The sequence below is a fragment of the Rana temporaria genome, chromosome 4 (genome assembly GCF_905171775.1).
Source record: "Rana temporaria chromosome 4, aRanTem1.1, whole genome shotgun sequence".
Lineage (NCBI taxonomy): Eukaryota > Metazoa > Chordata > Amphibia > Anura > Ranidae > Rana > Rana temporaria.
In genome coordinates, this window is record NC_053492.1 from 83,481,339 (window position 1) to 83,501,638 (window position 20,300).

Consider the following 20,300-nt stretch of genomic DNA (forward strand, 5'->3'; position numbering starts at 1 on the left):
GGAAGGATGAGGGCGGAGAACGACCCTGTCCTTGTGAAAAATAAGATATGGTTCCTTACAGGATAAGGCCGCCAGTTCCGATACTCTTCTTGCGGAAACTATGGCGACCAAAAATACTAACTTCCTTGTCAGTAAAACCAAAGGAATTTCAGCCAACGGCTCAAACGGTTGTTTCTGTAAACTTGACAGAACAAGGTTTAAATCCCACGGGCAAAGCGGGGATTTAACTGGAGGTTTAATACGTAAGACCCCTTGAAGGAAGGTCTTAACCAGCGAGTGGGTGGCCAGCGGCCGCTGAAACCACACTGACAGAGCAGAAATCTGTCCTTTGATTGTGCTTAATGCCAATCCTTTATCCACTCCTAGCTGGAGAAAACTTAAAACTCTATCAATGGTGAATTTGCGAGAAAGCCATCGCTTGGACTCACACCAGCCTACATAGGCCTTCCAGACCCTGTAATAAATCACCCTAGAGACCGGTTTCCTGGCTCTGATTAGGGTAGAGATTACTTTCTGAGACAGACCTCTACCCCTGAGAATCAGGGATTTAGCTTCCAGGCCGTCAAATTTAGATGCCGTAAGGCAGGGTGGAGGATCGGACCTTGCGATAGCAGGTCTGGCCGTAGAGGAAGAGTCCAAGGGTCTCCCACTACCATCCTTAAGATTAGTGAGTACCATGCCCTTCTGGGCCATGCTGGAGCTACCAGGATGACTGGTATGTGCTCCACCCGGATCCTGCGCAGCAGGCGGGGTAGTAACTGGAGCGGGGGAAACGCATAAAGAAGTTTGAACTGATGCCAAGGGCAAACCAACGCATCGGTTCCGCAGGCCATCGGATCCCTTGAGCGGGACATGAACCTGTCTAGCTTCTTGTTGAGTCTCGATGCCATGATATCCACGTCCGGCACTCCCCATCTTTGGCAGAGTGCTTGAAAGGTTTGTGGATGCAGAGACCATTCCCCCGGCAATAGAGTCTGGCGGCTTAAGAAGTCCGCCTGAAAGTTGTCCACTCCTGGAATGAATATTGCCGATATGCAGGGCACATGAGCCTCTGCCCATAGGAGAATCAAGCTCACCTCTCTCTGAGCGGCTTGACTCCTGGTTCCCCCTTGGTGATTTATGTATGCCACGGCCGTGGCATTGTCTGATTGAATTCTCACCGGGAACCCCTGCAATTTTGACGTCCAAGCCCTGAGGGCTAGTCGAGCAGCTCTGAGCTCCAAGATGTTGATGGGCAACTGCTTCTCTGGCGTTGCCCAAGTACTTTGGCGAGTGCAACCATCCAAAATTGCTCCCCAGCCCGTCAGGCTGGCGTCTGTGGTCACTATCTTCCAAGCCACTGGGCTGAAAGACTTCCCCTTCAGTAGATTCTGAGGGTCTAACCACCAACACAGACTTTGTCGGACTCTTGATGAGAGCGGCAACGGGATATCCAAGGCCTGTGGCCTTCTGCTCCATGCTGACAGGATGGCTGCCTGCAGGATGCGAGTGTGGCTCTGGGCGTATGGTACCGCCTCGAATGTGGCCACCATCTTGCCTAGTAACCTCATACATAGGCGAATAGTCGGTTCCTTCTTGCTTAGAACCAGTAGGATTAATTCCTTGATGGCTTTGACCTTCCTCAGAGGTAGAAACACTCTTTGTTGTTCTGTGTCTAATCTCATGCCGAGATATTCCAACTGCCTTGTGGGCAGGAAAGCTGACTTTTCTCGATTTAGGACCCAGCCGAACCTCTCGAGGTATTGGACCGTGAGGGCCACTGCTCGCTCCAAGCCAGGAGACGAGTGATCTATGACTAGGAGGTCGTTCAGGTATGCTAGGATCGTGACCCCTTGGATCCTTAGTTTGGCTAGGATTGGAGCTAGGACCTTCGTGAACACCCGGGGGGCCGTAGCCAACCCGAAGGGAAGCGCCACGAATTGGAAGTGACGCAAAGCCACCATGAAGCGTAGATATTTTTGATGTGGCTGATAAATTGGAAGATGAAGGTAGGCATCCTTTATGTCTATGGACGCCATGAAGTCGTCCTTTTGGAGTGTGGTAGCTGCTGACCGCACGGATTCCATCCGTAATGAGCGGATCTTTAGGTATGTATTTACCATCTTTAGGTCCAAAATTGGCCTGACATCTCCATTGGACTTCGGGATGATGAATAGGTTGGAGTAGAAACCTAGCCCCTGTTCCAGGACTGGTACCTCTACTATTACTTCCTGGGAAAGTAGATGATCTAATGCCGATCTTAATGCGGCTCCCTTCTCCGGATCGTTTGGAATCCTCGACTCCTGGAAATGAGGAGGAAACCTTAGGAAATCTAGTTTGTAGCCTGTGGCCACGGAAGACCGTACCCACTCGTCGGGAATGCTGGCTTCCCAAATCTCTGAAAAGAGTCGCAGCCTTCCCCCCACCTTCGTGGGTGGGGGCGCCCCTTCATAAGGTTGGCTTGGGGGCTGGTTTTGCTGGTTTGCGAAACCACTGCCTTTTGCCTCTAACAGCCTGTCCTTGTGATCTGCTGTTGAAGCCGAAGCTTGCTTTTGCAGGAGGCCGTCGATACTGCTTAGTATTAGAGGGCCCCTGCCCAGGGGAATACTGTCGTTTAAACGCAGGCCCCTGAACCTTCTTCTTAGTTGGCAAGAGAGTACTCTTGCCGTTTGAAATGGTCTGAATGTATTTATCTAGGTCTTCTCCGAAGAGTCGTCCTCCATGGAAGGGGAACCCTACCAGGAGCTTCTTGCATGGGGGCTCAGCCTCCCAGCTTTTTAACCATAAGAGTCTTCTCATATGGATAAGGGATAACGATAAACGTGACGCTTGCTGGATAGAATCCTTGATTGCGTCTACCGTAAAACATATGGCCTTAGGGACATCCGAAAATTCTTCTGCCTGCTGAGCAGGAATAAGTTTAAGCATCTGCTTAAATTGATCCGATAATGCTTGAGCAACCCCAATCGCGGCCACAGCTGGCTGTACTACTGCCCCTGCAGCAGTGAAGGAGTTCTTAAGTAGTGCTTCCAAGCGCTTATCAACTGGATCCTTGAACACCTGTATGTTTTCTACAGGGCATGTTAACGATTTGTTAACACATGAGATGGCTGCGTCCACTGCAGGAGTAGCCCATCTTTTGGAAAATTTATCTTCCATAGGATATAGGACAGAGAATCTTTTAGGTGGTAAGAAGATCTTATCTGGCTTGTTCCAATCTTGGAACAAAACTCCCTCTAATAGAGGATGGATCGGAAACACAGCATTGCTTTGAGGCGCCCTCAGTGAGCCCAAAGCTGAAACCGTCGATACCTGGAGATCTGGTACTGGCAAGTTGAATGCCTTATGGACCAAGTCCGACAATCCTTGAATCCACCAGCTCTCCCTCAGGGAGACTGCCCCAGACTCCTCTGTATCCGGATCCTCGATCCCTGAACCTACTTGGTCCTTGTCCAAGAGGTCGTCCAATTCCCCTGAGGAAAGGACCTCCTCCTCTGAGGGTCCGCGCTCGGGCGACGGAGATCTATTCCGCTTACTGCCCCGCATAGCTGCGGCTATCATTTTTCCCATGCTTTTCTGCATCTCTTTTAAAGAGGTGAGTAATACCTTCTCCGTGACCATCTTAGGGTTGGACTGACTCGCGTCAGCTCCAGCCCCAGATCCCGATGGCCCCAAGGCTCCCTGTGGGGAAAGCAGCGGCATAGCTTTGTCCGAGACCTCAGACTCTCTGGGGGAATCCCCACCTCTTGTACCCTTGTTTTTTGATGCCATGGTACAATACCGAGGTACACCTGCTACTTATTGGTACCTGGGACTTATAAATAGTTAAATGCCCAAACACCTGTTTGGGGGATAAAAAATGCTTCCTCTCCCCTAGATGACACTTTTTTTTTTTTTTTTCAAAAAAAAAATCTTTTTTTTTTTTTTTTTTCAAATCTAGGAAAGAAAAAACATTCTGTCCCCCTGAGTAGTATTGCAAGAAAAACTATGAGATGGAAAAGAAACAGCCTATTCCTAGGCTTGAAAACAGTCTTTCTGAAGACTGCAATATTCTTTCTGGCCACTGTGTGTCCTCGGCGCCCCGTGCTTGCCGTTCTGGTCTTTCCTCCCCAGTTCCAAAGTATTGAATGAGCTATATGGAACAAACAAGGAAGGGCCGCCCCTTCCTTAAGCCACTGACCCGCCCTTCCCCCCCCAGCAATCTCAAACAGGAAATGCCCCTCCCGACAGGGGGGGGGGTGGGGTTGGGAGGAAGGGACCTCTCTGCTCCAGCAAACTGCTTTATATGACACAGGCCCCACTCAATGCTTTTCCAACACTACAAGGGAGGTCACATTTTATGGGGAATAATACATATAGAGCCATCCTATCTTTATGATATGTGACTAGTTTGCCAGATGCAGTGCATAACTTTAGGCATGTCCCCTGTGACCCCCCAGAAAAAACCTGCTAAGAACCAAGTTCCGCAAGTTTTCCCCTCACTTACCTGCTCCATGCCGCAGGACTTTGCCAAGCAAGAGGCCCAATCTTCCCCCATCTCGGTGGGGATGTCTAGACCTTCAGGCCCTGGGTTCCTATGAAGGATCCACTGTCCTGGGCCCATATAGCACTCTGGCAACAGAAACATTAGGCACCCAAAGGTTTCTAAGTTCTGGGCCCAGGGTCCAGCTCTCTAAAAAGAAAAGCATTATGGGCTATACCCCAAGGGTTTGGGGTCCGGTTACTGACCACTTTAGCGCTGAGGCTTTTTTGGACAGAACCGGTTAGCTCACCTAATCCCAAGGATGCGGAGGCAAGCTAAACCATGACTAACACCTAAGACACTGGCGTAAAAACTGAGGTACTCCTCCTATGGGAGGGGGTTATATAGGGAGGGGCATTTCCTGTTTGAAGATTGCCAGTGTCAACACCTGAAGGTACTCCATATAACCCATATAGTAATGAATATGCCGCTCTGTGTCCCGTGATGTACGATAAAGAAAGTAATTTTTGTTTTCCTAAATAGCTTCCTTTACCTTAGTGCAGTCCTCCTTCCCTTACCTCATCCTTCCATTTTGCTTTTAAATGTCCTTATTTCTTCTGAGAAATCCTCACTTCCTGTTCTTCTGTCTGTAACTCCACACAGTAATGTGAGGCTTTCTCCCTGGTGTGGAGTGTCGTGCTCGCCCCCTCCCTTGGATAAAAGGAGGGTCAGGGTGCTCTCTATGTTGCAGATAGAGATAGGAGCTGTGTGTTAGTGGGCGTCCTGACTCTCCTGTTGTCCAAAGGAGGGGGAAGGCATACCCCCCCTACCAGGGAGAAAGCCTCACATTACTGTGTCTAGTTACAGACAGAAGAACAGGAAGTGAGCATTTCTCAGAAGAAATAAGGACATTTAAAAGCAAAATCGAAGGATGAGGTAAGTGAAGGAGGACTGCACTAAGGTAAAGGAAGCTATTTAGGAAAAAAAAAATTACCTTTACAACCCCTTTAAGAACTTAAAGTGTTTCTAAAGGCAGAAGTTTTTTTATTGTAATGCTTTCTTTGCATTAAGATAAAAAAACCTTCTGTGTGCAGCAGCCTCCCTCAGGTCCCCTAATACTTACCTGAGCCCCATCCATCAATGTTGCACGAGAGCCTCGGATGTCCGGGATTCTCCCTCCTCTTCTGCCATGGGCTCAGACTGCTGTCAAAGTCAGTGAGCCAATGAGGAGAGAGGGGTGGTGGGGCTGAGCCGCAACTCTGTGTCTGAATGAACACACAGAACAGCGGCTCAGCTTGAGTGCCCCCATAGCAAGCAGCATGCTGGGAGGGCAATTGGCAGGAGGGGAGGGGGAAGGAGCGCAGTTGGGGGACCCAGGAGTAGGAGGATCAGGGCTACTCTAAGAAAAAACACTGCACAGAGCAGGCAAGTAGTACATGTTTGTTATTTTTAAAAAAACTTAGGGATGTGTGAAAGCGCCAAACAAAATGTGGAATTAGGTTTCACGATCTTTTCAGTTACAGTTTTTGTACAATACTAGCTAAACATTTTACTTTACTTCTCCCACTCTACAAGACTCTGGTCCAGCCGCACCTAGAGTATGTGGTTCAGTGAACACCTCCTCTTTCAGTTCTGGGCACCAGTCCTCAGGAAAGATGTACTGGAAACGGAGCGATACAAAGAAGAGCAACAAAGCTAATAAGGGTCCGGAGGATATTAGTTATGAAGAAAGATTGCAAGGACTTATTCTCTTTGGAGAAGAGACGCTTGAGATGGCATATGATTTCAATTTACAAATATGGTACTGGTGACCCCACAATAGGGATAAAACTTTTCCACGGAAGGGAGTTTAACAAAACACGTGGCCACTCGTTAAAATTTGAAGAAGAGAGGTTTAACCATAAACTACGTAGAGGATTCTTTACTGTAAGAGCAGCCGTGATGTGGAACCCCCTTCCAGAGGCGGTGGTCTCAGCGGGGGTCATCTATAGTTAAAAAAACGATTAGATAAGCACCTGAACAACATGGATATACAAACATAATACTGAATTATAATCACACACATAGGTTGGATTTGATGGACTTGTGTCTTTTTTCAACCTCACCAACTACGGTATGTAACTTCTTCATTGAGGAGATTTCCTCTTACTTCCTGACCTGGTGACATAACCGGATATAAGGCAATCTTTTCAACAGGATTCCTGTGGCATTCTTTATATTTTCACGCCCCCAATATCATACTGTATAGTATACAATATTCCTATACTGCTGTTGCTTGTATAACTCGACAGACTGAAGTCCACTCATTTAAATTGACAGCTCTACTTAATGGTTGTTCAGAATTCAGATTTCCGAAGCTGGTTCAAATCTTTAATTGCAGATCACCATCCTCAGAAAACTTTGGAGAAACTCCTTTGTATTATTACTTAAAAGGGTCTTGTCACACAGAAATTCTTATTTGATGTTCACAGACTTACTTGATGTTCACAGAAAAGTTTAAATTGCGTAACAAAACTATAAAGTCTGCCCTATAATTAAGGGAAAAAAATGAAGACATTTATCTCCAGATAGATTAATATCTGTAAAGATGATCAAGTTATTGAAGACTGCAGCCAGAGGAAATGTGCAATGAAATAACATACAGCTGCTTAAAAATAATGTAATTTGAAGAAAATTGATTCTCAGTTCACATTATGCTTAAAACCTGTCTCTTGTGTCTTCACTAATCATTCCTGCTCCTGACCTTGTCACGTGCCTCTAGAGCAGTCTCTTCAGATCAATTTAAATCTTTATTTCCCTTGCTTGGTTCTGCAAACTGGAGACCTGAGCTCCAGTCATTATTACATGCAGACTGTACAAGAAACAACTAGTCCGAGACAAAAAATAAAATAAAAATATGTCTGGAGAGCTAGCAGAAAATAGGGTGCTCTAGAAGTAGGATGGCTGTTGATACAAACCAGTGCCACGGCAATGATGACAGCTAAAAAGGGTAGTTTTATATATATATATATATATATATATATATATATATATATATATATATATATATATATATATACATACACCGTTTTATCTTGATAATGATGATTGGTATATATATACAGTGAGGAAAATAAGTATTTGAACACCCTGCTATTTTGCAAGTTCTCCCACTTGGAAATCATGGAGGGGTCTGAAATTGTCATCGTAGGTGCATGTCCACTGTGAGAGACATAATCTAAAATTTTTTTTTCCAGAAATCACAATTTATGATTTTTTAACTATTTATTTGTATGATACAGCTGCAAATAAGTATTTGAACACCTGTCTATCAGCTAGAATTCTGACCCTCAAAGACCTGTTAGTCTGCCTTTAAAATGTCCACCTCCACTCCATTTATTATCCTAAATTAGATGCACCTGTTTGAGGTCATTAGCTGCATAAAGACACCTGTCCACCCCATACAATCAGTAAGAATCCAACTACTAACATGGCCAAGACCAAAGAGCTGTCCAAAGACACTAGAGACAAAATTGTACACCTCCACAAGGCTGGAAAGGGCTACGGGGAAATTGCCAAGCAGCTTGGTGAAAAAAGGTCCACTGTTGGAGCAATCATTAGAAAATGGAAGAAGCTAAACATGACTGTCAATCTCCCTCGGACTGGGGCTCCATGCAAAATCTCACCTCGTGGGGTCTCAATGATCCTAAGAAAGGTGAGAAATCAGCCCAGGACTACACGGGAGGAGCTGGTCAATGACCTGAAAAGAGCTGGGACCACCGTTTCCAAGGTTACTGTTGTTAATACACTAAGACGTCATGGTTTGAAATCATGCATGGCACGGAAGGTTCCCCTGCTTAAACCAGCACATGTCAAGGCCCGTCTTAAGTTTGCCAATGACCATTTGGATGATCCAGAGGAGTCATGGGAGAAAGTCATGTGGTCAGATGAGACCAAAATAGAACTTTTTGGTCATAATTCCACTAACCGTGTTTGGAGGAAGAAGAATGATGAGTACCATCCCAAGAACACCATCCCTACTGTGAAGCATGGGGGTGGTAGCATCATGCTTTGTGGGTGTTTTTCTGCACATGGGACAGGGCGACTGCACTGTATTAAGGAGAGGATGACCGGGGCCATGTATTGCGAGATTTTGGGCAACAACCTCCTTCCCTCAGTTAGAGCTTTGAAGATGGGTTGAGGCTGGGTCTTCCAACATGACAATGACCCGAAGCACACAGCCAGGATAACCAAGGAGTGGCTCTGTAAGAAGCATATCAAGGTTCTGGCGTGGCCTAGCCAGTCTCCAGACCTAAACCCAATAGAGAATCTTTGGAGGGAGCTCAAACTCCATGTTTCTCAGCGACAGCCCAGAAACCTGACTGATCTAGAGAAGATCTGTGTGGAGGAGTGGGCCAAAATCCCTCCTCCTGTGTGTGCAAACCTGGTGAAAAACTACAAGAAACGTTTGACCTCTGTAATTGCAAACAAAGGCTACTGTACCAAATATTAACATTGATTTTCTTAGGTGTTCAAATACTTATTTGCAGCTGTATCATACAAATAAATAGTTAAAAAAATCATACATTGTGATTTCTGGATTTCTTTTTTTGATTATGTCTCTCACAGTGGACATGCACCTACGATAACAATTTCAGACCCCTCCATGATTTCCAAGTGGGAGAACTTGCAAAATAGCAGGGTGTTCAAATACTTATTTTCCTCACTGTATATATATATATATATATATATATATATATACATACATACATACATACACACACACACATACATATATATATATATATATATATATATATATATATATATATATATATATATATATATATATATATATATTTTTTTATCTTAACCATGGGGACTACAATTTAAAAGCCCTTCTTCTACAAAACCTTTTTCTTTCTAATATATATTGGGCAGGTGCCCCTTAGGTGTAGCGTGTATGGGACATGGGTTTCACTCTCTATTAGCCCCTCACTCTAACAAACTCTTAGGTTTGAGTTTTAGCCTTTTAAACTTATTGTCCATGGGAATATACTTTGCAGTGAGTTTGCATACAGTCTTTTTTGAAGAATTCACTTTTCTGTTCTGTGTCCATCAATGGCAATATTCCCTCCCAGTCTAAGTCTTGGAGAGCAGCCCTCATCCTTGGAAAAATTGCTCTCTTAAAGTTAAGCCTTTTTTATCTTTCCTGTATATTGACAATATTTGCCACTCTTCCAAACGGCTACCACAGCTTTAATGAGTGTCAGAACCATACCCCAGCATAGTGTCAGGGAAGCTACAGATGACTGGTGAAATTTCTTTTTTTTTTGCAGAACAAATCCTGTTGAACGTTACTGCTTCTACATAGAAGATGATGTTATGACAGTGGGGCACACACCAATCTCTTCAAGTACAGTACAGAACTCATTTAATGTTTTTTCACGAGCTAGGAAAACATAATGACAGATCAACAACACATATGTCCAATAATAAAGGCTGAAAAGAGGCACATAGTCAATGGGCCTAGAAATATCTTACCTGTGGCCAACATTTGTGGATTTAAGGAAGCCCATATTTTCTAAATCCTTATTATAGTTTGATGACATATAAATTGCACTGCATATTATTAATACAAAAGAAAACACATATATCTAACTTTAACAGTCTGTTTACTATTCTGAAAATGCCTGGTCGTTGCCACTCTGAATGTAGGGCACTACAGGCACTCATGCCTGGACACAAAGCCCACTTAGCATCCCTGTACATTCATCTTGCCAGTTTGTCAGGTCTGCAGGGCACGTAGCCTGCACATTTAACCGCGCAGCCAAAACTATTTTATGTGCGAGGCAGATGGGAAGTTGTGAGCAAAATAAAATGGGAAAAAAATATTTATAGTCACTAACCAAACTTAATGCAAAAACAAAAAAAATACAATACAGTAACATACAAATACTTCACACATCAGTATGTAAATGATGGAATTAAAAAGTTAAAAGGGAAAAAAAGCTAATTATTGTAGCAAGGAAAAAAGATGCCACTTAATAATTACAATGGATCATTTTACAGACACAAGCATATGATGCATGAATATTCACAAGTTTGAAGATGATTTATGTCCCCCAAATATATTTGATTGAAGGATTCTTCCTGTACTCAGACATGTGTACCATTCTAAACCATCTGCAAAATTAACTTTTGACTTTCAATTACCGGTATATTGTGAATATCTGTCCAATTTTACTTATAAAAAAAGGATTTGGGCGAAAATCAATCTTTTTTGTTTTGAAAAGGGCATGAAAGGGCTAGAGTAGTTGTGAGATTTTCATTGCTGACCAGTTGGAGAAGGTATGCCTCACTTCCTGTCTCAGCCATGGCAATCACTGAGATGCAATATAAGGGGAGATCTTTTCAAAGGAGATACATATAACAGTAAACGTGTTTTAGTACCTCTAGGAAAGGCCTTAAATATGTGCTTTACTAATGCAGTGCAAAGCAACAGGGTAATATCAATTAACACCACACTAAAAACATATACTAGACAGCCATAGCCCACTGGGTTGCCCATGTGACAGTGCTGATAGGCCCGGCCAAGTACTGTTACACAGAGTCAGTCACATGCTCACAAGAAAAGTGACATATGAAAACTTAAGAATTCACATGCTTCAAATGATCAAAGCTGAACCCAGAAGCACTGTGGAAGAATACTTCAGTTTGAGCAGAATTAAGAGTTCTGGCACAGCCCTACGCAAGCTATAGTGCAATGTATACACCTCCTAAATGCCTGCTGAAGCATCTGTGCCAGCCAATACCAAGTATTTGCCCGAGTATCGATACTTGTGCAGATTTCTAATTTGTTACCTGTTGTATCGGATCAGGCATCCTCAATCTCAGCAGGATGGCCGGGCAGCCTCACAGGTGATGGGTGCGGCGGTGGAGGTAGATAAAAGCACCAATCTCCCTGTATAGCGTTTCTGACAGCCGTTCTCCTCCTCTCCATCGCGCGGCTGTCAGGTGCTCTATTAGAAGTTATACAAGGAGATCGGTGCTTTTAACTTCCCCCACCGTCACACCGATCAACCCCAACTGTTCCCTGTGTCCTCCTCAGCTTCCTCCTTCCTCTCAGCAGTGTCCTCCTCCCGCTCAGCAGTGCCCCTCCTCCCTCTCTCCGGGTATCCAGGTCCTTCTTCCTCTCTCCGGTGTTCTCCTTCCTTTCTTCGGGTCCCTGGCTCCCCTGCCGGTTCCCTCTATCCCAGATCTGTCTGGATGGAGAGCAGAGGAAGGAGCCGGTAAATCTGTCATTTACCGTCTCCTTTCTTTTATGAATGAATAGAGTCAGTAATCACTGACTCTGCCCATTCATAACTGAAACATCGTAACCTGTGTCTCCTCTCCATTCATTTTCAGTGCAGCTAAGGCTGCAGAGAAAGGGACTGGGGAATCGGTGCCCTTAGTCCCTTTCCCTGTCTCAAAAAAACACTGACACTGACACCATCCACTTCCCCTTTGTAAAAAAAAAAATATAAAAAACTACTAACACAGACCACGTCTCTTTAGTGCCACCTAACAGTGCTGCATATTAGTGCCACTGTCCCACAGCATTAAAAAAAAGTATCAGTATTGGCGAGTACTTGAAAAAAGTATCGGTGCTTGGTCTTAAATATAGTCGTATCAGTTCAAACCTACAACAAACATGATAGACCATTGGCTTAGAGCTCAGACCAAGGACTTACTGGTAGAAGTGTCCAGACTTAAAGTAGAAGTTCATCCAAAAACTAAATCTACTGGCAAGCACAATCTAAGACTAACCTATCAAACCCTTTAAAGCAAAAATAGCTATGCATACCTTTTCTGAAGTCGCTCTGGTTCCACACTGAGCTGTCAGTAGCGGCTTCTCTGTGTAGGCATGTGCAGGAGAGGCAGTCGACAACACAAGCCCCATAGTAAGTCTATAGGCGATGCCATTTCCAGGAGTCTCCCAGCCGTTGTCAGCTGTCTCTTATACACAGCATCCGTTGCTGGAGTTTGGACTGGATAAGCTGCAGAAAAGGTATGTATAGCGAGTTTTGCTTTACAGGGTTAGATAGATTAGTGTTAGAATGTGGCTGCTAGTAGATTTAGAGTTAGTTCATTTTTGGCTGAACTTTCACTTTAAGGGCTGCACAGAAGTAGTTTGGATCACAACTAAAAGTAGGGCAGGTGTTTCCTCAGATTTGACGACCTGTCAGAATTGGTAATGGAAGTGACGGTCCGTCACCACCATCTTGCTACACCCCGCACTCCTCCATAGTAAGGATACTCTGAGAAGGGGGATAGCGGACATCTTGTTACACCCACCGGAGTTTTCGATTTTACACTTATTTTTACCAGGAAAGTGAGTTTATATAGACAAATACAGTGCTTAGAACTCCATCTGACTGGTTAGATATTGAATTTTAAAAGCAGCAATCTTCTGTCAGATTACCAAACCTATGAGATGAGCAGGCTTGCAGCTGCTTTTAAAATTCAACATCATAACAGTCAGACGGAGTTCCAAGTACTGAATTTCAGCATATAATCTCACTTTACTGTTAAATATAAGTGTAAAATGCAAAACTCTGGCGGGCCCACTTTCCCCTTCTCATCCTTACTATGGAGGCATGCAGGATGTAGCAAGATCGCGGCGAAAAAATGTCACTTCCGTTACCAATTCTGACGGGACACCATATCTGATGAAACACTTTTTGCATGCTGTTTAGGCTTATAACAGTAACACTCAAAAACAACTGACAATAACGTTAAGATGATAGTTACCTGGCTGACAGCACGTAAGGAAAAGGTGATCTCATCAGTGAAAGCAATGATATCACTGGGGCTGAGCCTGTCAAAATACTTCTTGCAGATATCGTATGCCTGGCTCCATTCACTGGCAGATTGTGGGGTTTTCTTTAGTAGTTGGGGGTCACCATTCCAAAAGAGTTTCTTCAGCCATGTACCATGCACAGAGCTAGAAGAGAGCATGGTGCCATCTAGCTCTGGTATTCTGGAAGCCAGCTTAGAAATGGCCAAAACATTTTGACTGGTGAGGATGGGCTTCAGAGCTTCCAGTGGGCTTGAGTTAGAGTCAGACATCTTTCTGTAATCCAGTCCTGTTGAGAAACCATTACATCAATTTTTTTATTTAATTTTTTTTGTGACATATGAACAAACCCTATCATACGACTAAGCCAAAACCTGGATAGGGCTGTGGCATCCGGAAAGTATTCACATCGCTTCACTTTTTCTACATTTTGTTATGTTACAGCCTTATTCCAAAATCAATCAAATTCATTATTTTCATCAAAATAAAACAAACAATACCTCATAATGACTACATGAAAAAAGTTTGTTTGAATTCTTTGCAAATGTATTAAAAATAAAAAAAAGCAAAAAAAATTCCATGTACATAAGTATTCACAGCCTTTGCCATGACACTCAAAATTTGAGTTCAGGTGCATCTTATTTCAACTGATCATCCTTAAGATGTTTCTACAACTTGATTTGAGTCCACTTGTGGTAAATGCAGTTGATTGGATATGATTTGGAAAGGCACAGGCCTGTCTATATAAGGTCCCACAATTAACAGTGCATGTCAGAGCACAAACCAAGCCATGAAGTTCAAGGGAAAGTGTCTGTAAACATCCGAGACATGATTGTATCGAGGCACAGATCTGGGAAAGGATACATAAATATTTCTGCAGCACTGAAGGTCCCAATGGGCACAGTGGCCTCCATCATCTGTAAATGGAAGAAGTTTGGAACCACAAGGACTCTTCCTAGAGCGGCCACCTGGCCAAACTGAGTGATTGGGGGAGAAGTGTCTTAGTCAGGGAGGTGACCAAGAACCCTGATGTATATTAGAGTGGCCAGATGAAAGCCACTTCTCAGTAAAAGGCAGATGACAGCCTGCCTGGAGTTTGCCAAAAAGCACCTGCAGGACTCTCTGACCATGAGAAACAAATGTCTCTGGTGTAATGAAACAAAGATTGAACTCTTTAGCTTGAATGGCAAGCTTCATCTCTGGAGGAAACTAGCCACTGCTCATCACCTGGAAAATACCATCCCTACAGTGAAGCATGATGGTGGCAGCAGCAGGAACTGGGAGACTAGTCAGGATCCAGGGAAAGATGAATGCAGCAATGTACAGAGACATCCTTAAAGAAAACCTGCTCCAAAGCACTCTGGACCTTTGCCTTCGGGGGAGATTCATCTTCCAACAGGACAATGACCCTAAGGACACAGCCAAGATAACAAAGGAGTGGCTATGGGACAACTCTGTCAATCGCCTTGAGTGGCCCAGCCAGAGCCCAGATTTGAACCTGAGTGAACATCTCTGGAGCAATCTGAAAATGGCTGTTCACCGACGCTCCCCATCCAACCTGATGGCTCTTGACAAGTCCTACAAAGAAGAATGGGATAAACTGCCCAATAATAGGTGTGCCAAGTTAGTAGCATCATACTCAAAAAGACTTGAGGCAGTAATTGGTGCCATAGGTGCTTCAACAAAGTATTGAGCAAAGGTCGTGAATACTTTTTTTTTTTCATTTTTAATAAATTTGCAAAGATTTCAAACAAACTTCTTTGACGTAGTCATTAGGGGGTATTGTTTGTAGAATTTTGAGGAAAATAATGAATGTAATCCATTTTGGAAAAAGGTTGTAACATAACAAAATGTGGAAAAAGTGAAGCTGTGAATACTTTCCTGATGATGCACTGTACCTTGTGTTGGTTTAAAGTAAGTATGCTATTATTGTGTGTACAGCTACTACCTAATAGTAGGAGGCAAAGTCAAGATTTTAAAGTCACCTCCAAGCTTTTTAAAATCTGAACTTTCCTTAAACTGCTAAATATATATGTGATCTTCAACTACCAAAAAATGTTTTCTTTTCAGTTTTGTGAGCCAGGCACTGCTAGCAGACAGCACAGTGACCTCACTTTTGTCCACAGCTGTTAAGAAATGCAGTTTGGTTACTGACATTCCATTTCTTTGCCAACTGAAAAAATGATGGAACACAAGCATGAGTATGTGATCCTCTCTCTGCTCTTTGTTTCTGTAAGCAAGTTCCCCGGGCCAGGACTCACTGACCGTCTGACTCTTCTTCCCATAATGTGCGAGCAGCTGTGTTGAAGATAACAGAAATACAGAAGATGCATTCAGATACATACACAAGGTCTATTAAAAAGGTGTTTGATAACTGTTCTAATGAATGAATAAATGGAATGGGTAATGTTTCTCATATTTTTCTGGAGTTCTAATTTAATACATCAATATAAATGCCTTATAGGTTATTTGTTGGGACATACTTTGGGTGCAATGGAAGGTGTATGTACAGTGAGGAAAATAAGTATTTGAACACCCTGCTATTTTGCAAGTTCTCCCACTTGGAAATCATGGAGGGGTCTGAAATTGTTATCGTAGGTGCATGTCCACTGTGAGAGACATAATAAAAAAAAAAAAATCCAGAAATCACAATGTATGATTTTTTTAACTATTTATTTGTATGATACAGCTGCAAATAAGTATTTGAACACCTGAGAAAATCAATGTTAATATTTGGTACAGTAGCCTTTGTTTGCAATTACAGAGGTCAAACGTTTCTTGTAGTTTTTCACCAGGTTTGCACACACTGGAGGAGGGATTTTGGCCCACTCCTCCACACAGATCTTCTCTAGATCAGTCAGGTTTCTGGGCTGTCGCTGAGAAACATGGAGTTTGAGCTCCCTCCAAAGATTCTCTATTGGGTTTAGGTCTGGAGACTGGCTAGGCCACGCCAGAACCTTGATATGCTTCTTACAGAGCCACTCCTTAGTTATCCTGGCTGTGTGCTTCGGGTCATTGTCATGTTGGAAGACCCAGCCTCGACCCATCTTCAAAGCTCTAACTGAGGGAAGGAGGTTGTTGCCCAAAATCTCGCAATACATGGCCCCGGTCATCCTCTCCTTAATACAGTGCAGTCGCCCTGTCCCATGTGCAGAAAAACACCCCCAAAGCATGATGCTACCACCCCCATGCTTCACAGTAGGGATGGTGTTCTTGGGATGGTACTCATCATTCTTCTTCCTCCAAACACGGTTAGTGGAATTATGACCAAAAAGTTCTATTTTGGTCTCATCTGACCACATGACTTTCTCCCATGACTCCTCTGGATCATCCAAATGGTCATTGGCAAACTTAAGATGGGCCTTGACATGTGCTGGTTTAAGCAGGGGAACCTTCCGTGCCATGCATGATTTCAAACCATGGCGTCTTAGTGTATTACCAACAGTAACCTTGGAAACGGGTGTCCCAGCTCTTTTCAGGTCATTGACCAGCTCCTCCCGTGTAGTCCTGGGCTGATTTCTCACCTTTCTTAGGATCATTGAGACCCCACGAGGTGAGATTTTGCATGGAGCCCCAGTCCGAGGGAGATTGACAGTCATGTTTAGCTTCTTCCATTATCTAATGATTGCTCCAACAGTGGACCTTTTTTCACCAAGCTGCTTGGCAATTTCCCGGTAGCCCTTTCCAGCCTTGTGGATGTGTACAATTTTGTCTCTAGTGTCTTTGGACAGCTCTTTGGTCTTGGCCATGTTAGTAGTTGGATTCTTACTGATTGTATGGGGTGGACAGGTGTCTTTACGCAGCTAATGACCTCAAACAGGTGCATCTAATTTAGGATAATAAATGGAGTGGAGGTGGACATTTTAAAGGCAGACTAACAGGTCTTTGAGGGTCAGAATTCTAGCTGATAGACAGGTGTTCAAATACTTATTTGCAGCTGTATCATACAAATAAATAGTTAAAAAATCATAAATTGTGATTTCTGGAAATTTTTTTTTGATTATGTCTCTCACAGTGGACATGCACCTACGATGACAATTTCAGACCCCTCCATGATTTCCAAGTGGGAGAACTTGCAAAATAGCAGGGGGTTCAAATACTTATTTTCCTCACTGTATGTATGCAGACCCCAAAAAATAATTTCATTGTTCCTCAAACAATATAGCCATATGGCTGGACTTCCCAAATCTGTCTCACCTAGACATTATAATGTACCTATACTGCATGCATGAATGAATGAATATAAGCTGACCACTGCTGGAGGTTAGCTTTAATAATACCAATAAGGGGCTAGATTCAGGTACGAGATACAACGGCGTATCTCCAGATACGCCGTCGTATCTCTGAGTTGCGGTGTCGTATCTATGCGCCTGATTCTTAGAATCAGTTACGCATAGATTTGACTAAGATCCGAGCGGCGTAAGTCTCTTACGCCGTCGTCTTAGTTGCAATTTTACGCTGGCCGCTAGGTGGCGCTTCCGTCGATTTACGCAAGGTATATGCTAATTAGGTAGATACGCCGATTCACAAACGTACGTACGCCCGGCGCATTTTTTTACATCGTTTACGTTAGGCTTTTTCCGGCGTAAAGTTACCCCTGCTATATGAGGCGTATGCAATGTTAAAGTATGGACGTCGTTCCCGCATCAAATTTTGAAATTTTTACGTTGTTTGCGTAAGTCGTTCGCGAATAGGGCTGTACGTAAGTTACGTTTACGTCTAAAGCATTGACGATTTGCGGCGGAATTTCGAGCATGCGCACTGGGGTCACACTAAATTTAAATAAAACACACCCACATCATCCAAATTTGAATTAGGCGGGCTTACGCCGGAGCACATACGTTACGCCGCCGTAACTTAGGGCGCAAGTTCTTTCGGAATACGGAACTTGTACCCTAATTTACGGCGGCGTAACGTATCAGAGATACGTTACGCCCGCACAACATTACGCAGGGCTATCTGAATCTAGCCCACGGTCTGCAAAGTAAATCTGACTATTACAAATATTATATTTTTATGAGAGTTGTCATTATGCCTGGAAAAAAAAAAAACACAGGACAATGATGATGGAAATCATGGATTCAAAAGAATAAAAATGGGAAGTGGCCTGAGGTTTCGGGTAGGAGAAAGTAGTATTAGTACAAGCTCTGTGCCCGGGGCTCAAAAATCCCTTGTTCTATCTTCTGACAACATAATCATTGCTTTGTCATTTCTTTGTTGCCATTACCTGTGATGCAGAAACCTTTCTACACAATGATAAGCAATTTCTGCATACAAGTCACAAACTAACCAGCCTGTAAATGTCGCACTGTTATGTTGTTCCTGAGAGCTCTCCAAGGTACTGAAGGCCTTTCATATAATAGACGTGTAGCAAATTCACTGCTAGCTACTGTGTGCGTGCGTGTTTGTATGTATATATAATAAATGCACACACACTGTAAAAATATACCCTTTGTGATGTTTTAGCTTTATATTCATATCTATATGCGACTATTTACAACACACACATCTGAAACCATATGATTATGTATATAAACAGATGGGGCCTAGGTTCCTCTGACAACACTGGTTATGGAGAAACTTGTTGGGTGGGGGACTCACATTTGACGTCATTCCGCACACCGGGTGGAAGCTCGTAAGGTACTTGTGTACGAAGTTACATGCTGTTTGAATCCATGTATCTTGTACATGTAAACTTATTATTTTAATAAATGGTTTGCTTAAAATACTACACTTTGTTGGCCTCCTCTGCACCTTAATCCCCTCTATTGAGTAAACTGACTTAGAAAGGAAGAGTGTGTTATCTCCTGGATTGGGATTTATGTAGCTCCTGAGCAGCAAGGCGTTCTTTGATCTCTGTGTGAGATCTAATAGTCTGGTAAGGAGCTTATTAACTCTTTGTGGTGGAGTGGCTTCGGTGGCACAATCTTTCCTTTGGTGGTGTTATCTGCCCAGGAATTTCACACAGAAGTAGATGAGTGTGGAGGATTGTATATTTGCCCTTTATTTGGATAAATTTTTATGTATTTTTTATAATGTACTTGTATTTTACATAAAACATATGCACATATGAATTTATATATGTTTAGTACACTATTTGATTTAATACAGTACTTTAGAAGCATTTACACAAATTATAATTATATTTATTATGCCTATATATATATATATATATTTATTATGCCTATATATATATATATATATATATATATATATATATATATATATATATATATATATATATATATATATATATATATATCAGTTTTAAGGTCAGTCAAGGAGGGATTCAAGGGGTCAATTATCAAGGTGGCCATAATACATAGTAATCAAACACACTAACTGCAAACAAAAGTCTCCAATAATTGACAACTGTCTAAATTAGCCCTAGTATGTGTATGTATTAATGTTATTTAGGGACCTTAGATTGTAATCTCCTTGGGGGCAGGGACTGATGTAAATGTACTACCCCTGCATCTACATAAAGGCCAAATAATAATAATAATAATAATAATAATAATAATAAAAATATAAATAGTTTCTACATTTTTTTTATGCAACAAGAGTTGCTATATTATTTATTTATTTATTACAGTGAAGGAGGGAGAGAATATTTGCCAGATATTTATTGCTTTTTGTGTAAATGTGTTTTATAACTAACTGCAATACACCTTTTTAAGTCAGTTTCATACCTCTTGCCATAAGAACATTAAACTAGCAGCAAAGAACTAGGAATGCTCATCTGTGTGTTTTCCTGGCCCCATGTCAAACGGAAAAATCATTCATTTTGTTGTCAAGTTAAAGAGCAACTCCCCTTTCATGGGGAAAAAAAATAGCAAAGAAAGGAAAAAGTTACATAGCATATACAGTTTGCGGCATAAGTCATATTGTAATTGAATGTTATTAAAAAAGGACCTTTCCCATAGTATATGGGGGGCCTGGTTGGAGACTCCGGAGCTTGCTCCCCCGAGACTAGTTCTGACTTGTCTGCTGCAAGTCTAAGAGAGCCATATATTGGTGGGGAAATTGGTCCACATC

General features: G+C 42.7%; 1 protein-coding gene across 1 annotated transcript in view; it reads right to left on the minus strand.

The window, feature by feature from the left end:
• NBAS (NBAS subunit of NRZ tethering complex) overlaps positions 1–20,300 on the minus strand; it is a 975,710-nt gene that overhangs the window by 301,648 nt on the left and 653,762 nt on the right. Inside the window, exon 44 of the mRNA XM_040348578.1 lies at positions 13,217–13,551. Within this exon, the coding sequence (XP_040204512.1) occupies positions 13,217–13,551 (335 nt within the window). The remainder of the gene's footprint in view (positions 1–13,216; positions 13,552–20,300) is intronic.